Genomic DNA, 8,033 nt, shown 5'->3' with positions numbered 1-8,033 from the left:
TGGTGTGGGGGGGGGGGGGGGGGGGGGGGGGGGGGGGGGGAGCGAATGGAGGGGGGTATAGTGGGAATGGTAGTCCGATGGGAGGAAGTCCTTTCGCAACACCCACGCAGACGCCTGCTGTGACGCCTAGTCCTGTTCCTAAAGAGGCGGCGAGTGGGACGGGTGGGGGATGGGGATGGGGAGGGTGGAAGAGGACGGTTAGTAGTAATGCTGCTGGGGGCTCGTAGGTCGGGTCCTGGATAGCGGAGCCGAGGAAGTAGGTGGATGGTTGAGGGATGGATGTTGGTGTACAGTGTATATACTCACACAATCTGGTCTGCGAGACCAGTACGACGCCTACTCCCTACATAGACACAGAGAGTAAGGCTTATGATCTTCTCAGGCTTCTTCTCTGTCACCGGTGGCAAGGGAATAGCTGGCCCTATCATAGTCAACGGGTTTAATGTCAACATTTACATTTTCTCTCTTCATCATTGAACCAAAAAAAAAATTCTTTACCATGTATAACTACATCGCCATATCCAACTTGTCACCAACTTTCAAATTCCCCCATTGACCTAAACTTTCTCCTTGCCCTTCTCCCCCGAAGTCGAGGAAGAAGGATTTGGCACAGCCAACTCCCCCACCACCTTCTTAACACACGCCTTCCTCTTCCAACACCCACGATACCACTCATCCAACTTCGCAAATCTTACCTCAGCTTCACCACCATCTTTCTCACCACCAGCTACACACCAGCCTTCCCACTCCGCGATCAACATATGCAGGATAGGCCAGAGAAACGCATCCGCAATACTGAATCTACTTCCTGCGATAAAAGGGCCGCCGTTGCGCTCGAGGGTGGCTTCGAGGTGTGCTAGGAGGGTTGGTAGGGAGGGGGTTGAGGGAAGGGTAGGAGGAGGAGGAAGGGTAGTAAGAGTCGTAGTACCATCCCCTTCTATTCCCCCACCACCACCACCACCACCACCATCACCGCCGCCGCCACCGCCCACCTCTCCAGCGCGACTCCGTCGCTTCCGCCAGACCCCCAGAATCTCCTCCGCTAATAATACGACAGGAAACGCATTCGCCCCCACCAAATTCTTACTATGACCCCCATCACACGGATACCACCTCTCCAAATACACCAACACACCCATCGCTCCCTGCACCTCCGCATGCTGAACATCCGTATCACGGAACATAATCTGTCTGTCCTGTTCGCACCCCTTATCCAAATCCAGATCCGGTGGTTCAATCACCGTGTAGGGCACTTTGGATTCCGACAGAAAGATAAGGACTTGTTCGTTTTCTATCTTATTGTTGGAGAGGAATAACAGGGGTGTATCGGCGTCGGTGGGAGGCGGGTCGTTTAGGTGTAACACGTCGAAGCCGAGGCCATACCAACTTTCCCAGTCAAACTCGCCAAGTTGGTTTTCGCGGCTGAAAGCTGTGATGAGGCGTTTAGACTCTGACGCGTCGTTGGCGATGATGTCTGCGGCGTCGCGTTGGGTTTTCGAAGTCGCGCCTTGGCCCCATATGATGGTGCTGCGGCAGTCGAGGTACGTGGCTATGTGGCGGAACGTCAGGCTGATGCGTATACCTCCATATGCGTTTTCAGACTCGCTGCGTGAGGCGGGGAGGCGCTTGTCGGGCTGGATGCCGTGGAGCCATTTTGCGTTTGAGAGCAGCCCGAGGATGAATAGGGAGTTATGGGGGAGGTGGACGCGCTGGGTTGAGCGCTCTGTAGCGGCACCGTCTGTGTCGTCTGTATTTGACTGGGTTGACTGTTGTGACGGGGTTTTCTTGGTGCGGAGCCGCATGGTGCGTTGCGAACCGAAGCTTACATTGACGATGGAGGAGTGCTTTGCGATGTCGAGTGTTTTGTCAGAGTGCTCGGAGATGAAGTCGTTGCCGGAGCGGTAGAGTTGGATTAGGACGTGGTTGAGGGGGTGGCCGACGAGCGCCTCGGCGCGCTTTCGTATGATGTGGACTTTGGGGGAGAAGCGCAAAAGGGGCAGGGTTTGGTCGGATGGGTGCCGGTATATGGGCATGGAGCCGTCGTCGCCGAAGGCGCCCTGGCTGCATACTAGACGCGGTACTTCGCCTTGTTGGTGGAGCATCTTTTGCCATCGGACTTCGTTGTAGAGGTGGGTGAAGATGGTGTCTTTGAGTGGTTTTGAGGGTTCGGTTGGGTGGATGAAGTCGGCGGGGAAGAAATCGTGGATGATGCGTGAGTCGCCTTCTGCGATGTGGTCGCCGGGTCCTAGGACGGGGAACGTTGCGAGTGACTGCAACTTGGGGGGCTTGCCCATCGTTGCGGCTTTCGCAGGTGTCGTTGGAGGCGAATTGGCTTCTGGCGTGCTCACAATAGGCTGTTCTGGCTGTGTGGCTGCTACAGTCGGTTGCTTGATTTCCTTGTCGTCTTGCTTCGGGGTGGTCGGAGCAGGCTTTGCAGAACTGATGGACCCTCTCTTTGACTCAGACCCCGACTCAGACTTTGGTGCCCTAGTGAGTGACATGCGCACGCGATCCGAGAGTTCAGTCAACCTGTTCTTCTCCTTTTCATCACCAGCCTTCGCGGACAATGCAGGTACCGAGCTAGCATTCTTCAGCATGTGCTGCTTGCTGTCCTTCTGCCGCAGATCTGCAACACTCCCGGCTTTCGCAATCTTGGACGTTCGTTGAGGCTCAGTTGATGCGGACTGTGGTATGACTGTCGGTGCCGTTGTGATTGGCGGAGATGGATCCTTCGTAACCTGGTTTGCAGACGTACTCGGCTCGCCATCCGCCTCTTCATCTTCCTTCAATGCTTCTCTATCCTTCGCCTTCTTCTTGCTCTTCCTATTCTTCCTCATTCTAACCTTCGACTTGACAAGTTCTGGTCTGTCTCCTTCTGTCTTATCTTCTGCGGCACTTGCAGCCCTCTTCTCTATAATGTCCCTCGCGAGAGACAATTTGGCCATACGCTCCTCCATAGTCTGCTCGCTCTTCGTGCCATCCGCAGGCGCTGCTGTCTTTGTCGCAATTATCGTCGTATCCTCCTTGAGTATCTCTTCACTATTGACCAGATACGTGCTGAAGAAGTCTTCCATGCGCTTCAGCGCCAATTCATGCCGGTTTTCCTTGCGGAAGCCCAAGCAATCTTCTATAACATGAATCTTGACACCATGCCGCGCTGCATCGATGACAGTCGCAAGCACAGAAACATTAGTAATGCACCCGCAGATGAAGAGTTCGGTAATGAGTCTTGCGCGCAATGTTATGAGCATGTCGGTGCCCTGGAAGGCGGAGTAGTTGGTCGTTTGTATCACAACGTCCGCAGGTAGCTCGATCTGCTTCGCGATAGCATCTGCAAACTCGGCGCCACGCGTGTCGGGCACGCATGCTGGCGTTCTCTTCTCGCTCTTCAACAGGAACAGCTCTTCGTCTTCCTCGGCCTTGGCTTTTGCGACTTCCTTTGGCAGCGTCTTTCGTCGTGCAGACACGCGTTTCAGCAGGGCTAGCGCGCGTTCCTTGTGTTTTGAAGATCTGGATGGCGCTGGTAGCGACGCTGCTTCCTTGGCTAACTCTTCCTCAGCTTCATTATTGTTTTCTTCACCGTCAAGCAGCCCTTCTACCACGAGCGTGTCTCCCGCACCCGTGTCGGCACCAGTCGCGATACGATCGGCTTCATACAGCGTCTGGACCCAAATGACATTGCCGCTGAGCTCCCTGAATTTCGGAATCAAAGTCTGGATGCGCTCCAAAAAGCCCGTCTGGGTGTCAACCGGCAGTCGTCCTTCTGAGGTCACAAAGTCGTTCTGGAGTCCAACGAGAACAAGGGCTTGGTGTGTTTGGAATTTGGGCTGGTTTTGGGACACAAGGTCCATCAACGACGCCATGTTGGAGTTCATCGTGTCAGGAACGCGAACGGCTAGGGTTGAACGCGGAAGCGACAGGTCTTGGCATTAATGCTAGTGAGCGGGAGATTGCTAGAGACAAGGGCTTTCTGGATACGAAAGCGAGCGGAAGGCAATGGTTAGGGTGTTGGTGTTCTACTTTTTGGACGACAGCTGATATTTGATCACGAGGTGCAAGCAGGATAAAGCCAAGAGGGCGTTCAGTAGATTGAGTCAAGTCGCCGCATCTTCGGGCCGTGCAGGGATAAGCATTGGAGGAACACGCTCCGGATGGGTTGCGCAGAGCGTCGAGAGCTCCAACAGGCAGGATTGGTGGTGTTTTGGAGGTTTCGACGGCCGCTAGATGGCCCCTCGCCCATGCCCGCCACTATTAGCGCGGGGCAAAGACGGTGCTTCTATGTCTGCGCCCATCTGCGACCGCGGACATGCTCACTCCGCAAGGGCTTTCCTCTCAAATCCTCCACCATGTACATCTCTACGACCGCATCTCCGCGCACACGTGTGTCTGCGCTGCGGTTTGCCCCTGGACTATAGGTCGGACGGTATAGCGCACAAGGCAGCAAGTCTAAATGGACCTCATTCTTCACCGCCAAACCGCCTGATGCTCTGGGTGGTGTTCAGAAACTTGCGCTCACTTGTTGCTGAAAAAGGATGTGATCTTCCGCGAACCATCCGCCTTGGACGTCTTTGCTGCGCTGCCGTTACTCGTGGCGCTTCTGGTACCTTGCTTCTTCGCGGGAGTTGACTTCTTCGCAGGGCTTTTGGTGGGCGAGACAGACGCGGTGGGTTTATTGCGCTTGTGCTGTGGCTCAGACTCTGCGGTACCATCAGTCACGTCGTCGTGCTCTCGCTTGATGCCTTTTGGCGACGTCACTGGGATAGGCAATGGCGCGTTATCTTCGGTACCCTCCACGCGGTCGGTTGTGTCACGCGTCTCATCAGCGTCGTGCTCGACTTTTATCTGACCTTTCTTGTCTGACGAGGCGTCCAGATCATGCTGTGCTTTGCCGACAGATTGCTCTTCCGCTTTGGTCTCGGCAGCTTTTCGTTGGTTACCGAAGAAATTAGCAATGTTGTTCTTGTTGGCTGCGCTGTTGATTGGCACGAGAAAGGACGGAGAGTTATTGCCGACTTTGCCAACGTCTTTGCTGACCGGGTAGCACTCCAACTCGCCCTCGTATGGTTTCAACAGCGACTGCAGTTCTGTGCTCCACTCTGTGCGCATCGGGTCCAGCCAGGTTTTGATAGCATCTGAGCCGTTGTCGAAGATGACGGGCATGCGGTCGTGCAGAAAGCTGAGTTGCTTGTTCGAGTCGGTGGTGATGACGGTGTAGGTGTAGAGCTTCTCGCTCGAGTCCTCGAACTGCACACAGTCCCATAGTCCAGCGAAGCACATAAGCTTGCCGTCCTTGCGCTTGGTAAAGTGTGGCAGCTTCTCCTTGCCCCCGTTCTTCTTCAGCCACTCATAGAAGCCCTGTGCCACGATGATGCAGCGCTTCTTCTTCTTCATGGTCGTCCACATGCCGCGGTCTTCGAAGAGCGAGTCGTCGCGGCAGTTGATCGTCTTCATCTTGGAACCGTAGTCGGGGTTGCGCTTCGTCCAGAACGGTACGAGACCTGTCGCATGCTGTCAGTGACGTACGAGGTCATAGGTGGATGTGCCTACCCCATTGCATAGACTGCAATTTGTATTTGGTATCTTCCGTCGCGCCTTCCTCCTGGCCGCCAGTCTCGGGACCGTCCGCTCGGTATACAAGCCCATGATAGCCTGGGGCGAAGTTGTAGCTTTGGCGCACGTTGCTGTCGTCGTCGGGTGCCTCTTCGACTGGCATCTGCGACTGTTCGAGCTGCTGGCGGACCTCCGAAGGCCTCTGGTATCTTTGTCAGCTGTCACATTGTATTTCGCGTGACCACATATCCTCACCAAGGCCAGCGCATACCGTCCACACATGATTAAAGAGATTCAGTGCATCGTGGTGAGGTCTACGGGCAACACGATGCGGCGCGTTGGTGATTGGCTACGTCATGACGAGCCTCAGCCCTACGCGGAACGCACGCGACGGGCACTAAAAGTTCGTTCCGTCATGCACTCGCTCCACCAGCTGCCAGATGCCATCGCCCACATCTTTTTGCCTTTCCGGCGCACCATGTTAAGCAGGACGGCCCCCCGCGCCGTGCCCCGAACGAGCGCAATCGCACGCTGCGAAGCGCAAACCCCGCTGACACGATGCCGGCGGCCAGTACAGCAGCACCTGGGGCGGCGCTATGGCTCGACGATGCGGGAGCAGTTCCGTGAGCAATACCACAAGAGCCCCGTGCTGTTCCCCTTTGCGATTGGGTCCATTGCCCTCGTGGCCGGCATCTGCGTCTTGTACATACCGTGGTACTACAAGAACGTCATCATCAAGCCCTACCACAACTTCCCCGAGCCCGTCGCGAAGAAGCTGCGCAGAGCTCTCTTCTACAGCCGCGGCCAATGGCTCGACATCCGCGAAGCCAACAAGCACTTCCGCCAGGCGCTGGCCCTCGCCGACGAGATGGGCATGGATCCCTTCAGCGACGAGATCATGGGCGTCAAGTACACCATCGCTGCGCTGTTTGAGGATGCGGGCTACTACAGCCTGGCTATCGATGTGCTGGAGATTATGCGCAACGATTGCCAGAAATGGGTCGACGAGTTCTCGGATAGACACTGGACGAATGGGAATAGAAGCAGGGTGAAGAAGAACATGGTGCAGATCAATCTGAAGCTGGGCCAGCTCTACGACGTGAGATATGTGAACGAGCCTGAGAACGGCGAGAAAAGACTGGTCGAGGCTGTGGAGAGCGCATTGAAGGAACAACAAAGGCGGGAGAAGGACGGTGTCAAGAACGGCGAGGGGCCATGGCTCACCAACGACGAGATGGGTGGCGTACTCGAAGGTAGGCAGCAAGAACAATCTGATAACCGCGTATGGCATGCTAACACAACTCAGCCCTCGGAACACACTACGAGCAATTCGACTCGCACTACCTCGCCGCACCCCTCTTCGTCAAAGCCCTTCAACTCTGCCCACCCACCTCATGCCACAGCGTCGTCCTAAGTACGTCCCCCCATCCCTCCCCTCCTACCCACCTCCACTAACACACCCCCAGTGAACAACATATCCACCTGCCTCGCGCAACAAACCCCGCCCACCACCTCCAACGCAATAACCATGTCCTCCGCCCCCACCTCCTTCCCCGTTACAAACTCCGCGCCGCGCTCCCTCGCCATCGACCAAGCACGGCAATGGGCAGAACGAGCCCTCGCCCTCTCCGCCCAGATCAAGTCTTCTTCTTCTGAAAGGAACGAAGAATGCGATATGGGCTGTGCCGTTGCGACGCATAACCTAGGCGAGTTCTTCGAAATGGAAGGCAAGATTGGGGAGGCGAGGAAGAAGTATGAGGAAGCGGCAAGTTTGGCGAAGAAGATGGGGTTTAGCGAGGGGGTGGCGAATGCGAGGGCGGGGGTGAAGAGGTGTAAGGATGGGGAGAGGAAGGGGTGAGGAGGGAGGAAGAGGGAGGTGTGGATGGTTAGGTGCTGGGCTGTAGCGACACGTTGGAGGAGGGCGTTCGCGATTGTGCCATATGCAATTATTCCTGTGGAACCAGAACTGCTGGTTTGGTTATTGGTTCAGGTGTGGTCAATACTTAATCGCACCGAGCATCTTCTCAGCACCCCCCTTGTTCATTCACGCGCAGACAAAGGTCGTGTCTTAATGCATGGCAAAGCAAAATGCCAATCACCTTTCTCCAAGCGATAACACACCCCTTCTCCGCCTTCTACAAAATATACACCCTTCAGCTATCGAAGAGCATCCTCCCATTCCACGCCCAAGGCTTTCATGGAGACTCAAATGTAACCCGTTTTCCATTTCCACTTCTTTGCCTCCTTTCCCCCTTCTTCCCTTCTTCACCGACCACGTCCCAACCCTCCTCCCCAAACGCCCCAACCCACCTCTCCGCAACCAGAACCGCATGTCCCCACCTCACCCTCTTCCAGCCCCCTTTCCTAAACTCATACAGAAGAATATGGCCTAGAATATGTATATCCCGCCTCGCCCTCGTCAGTGCCTCCGTCGTCGTCCGCCCACTCATCCCCATCCCCATCCCCATCCCCATCCCCCTACC

General features: G+C 55.7%; 3 protein-coding genes across 3 annotated transcripts; 1 reads left to right on the top strand and 2 right to left on the bottom strand.

The window, feature by feature from the left end:
* Positions 1–557: 557 nt before the first annotated feature.
* J4E92_011079 (uncharacterized protein) lies at positions 558–3,863 on the bottom strand (the record flags this gene model as incomplete). The annotated part of the gene is made up of 2 exons (XM_051502402.1): positions 558–1,042; positions 1,136–3,863. 2 exons carry the CDS (start codon positions 3,861–3,863, stop codon positions 558–560), a joined length of 3,213 nt encoding a protein of 1,070 aa, XP_051347383.1.
* A 649-nt stretch (positions 3,864–4,512) lies between these two features.
* Positions 4,513–5,713, bottom strand: J4E92_011078 (uncharacterized protein; the record flags this gene model as incomplete). The annotated part of the gene is made up of 2 exons (XM_051502401.1): positions 4,513–5,498; positions 5,548–5,713. 2 exons carry the CDS (start codon positions 5,711–5,713, stop codon positions 4,513–4,515), a joined length of 1,152 nt encoding a protein of 383 aa, XP_051347382.1.
* A 315-nt stretch (positions 5,714–6,028) lies between these two features.
* J4E92_011077 (uncharacterized protein) lies at positions 6,029–7,302 on the top strand (the record flags this gene model as incomplete). The annotated part of the gene is made up of 3 exons (XM_051502400.1): positions 6,029–6,803; positions 6,857–6,964; positions 7,017–7,302. Coding segments are annotated over 3 exons (1,169 nt in total), but the record flags the coding sequence as incomplete, so codon positions are not given.
* Positions 7,303–8,033: the final 731 nt, after the last annotated feature.

This window comes from Alternaria infectoria (assembly GCF_024043175.1).
Source record: "Alternaria infectoria strain BMP 0036 chromosome Unknown scaffold_86, whole genome shotgun sequence".
In the NCBI taxonomy this organism is placed as follows: domain Eukaryota; kingdom Fungi; phylum Ascomycota; class Dothideomycetes; order Pleosporales; family Pleosporaceae; genus Alternaria; species Alternaria infectoria.
Note: the sequence above shows the minus strand (reverse complement) of the source record. Positions and strands in the feature narration are given on the sequence as shown.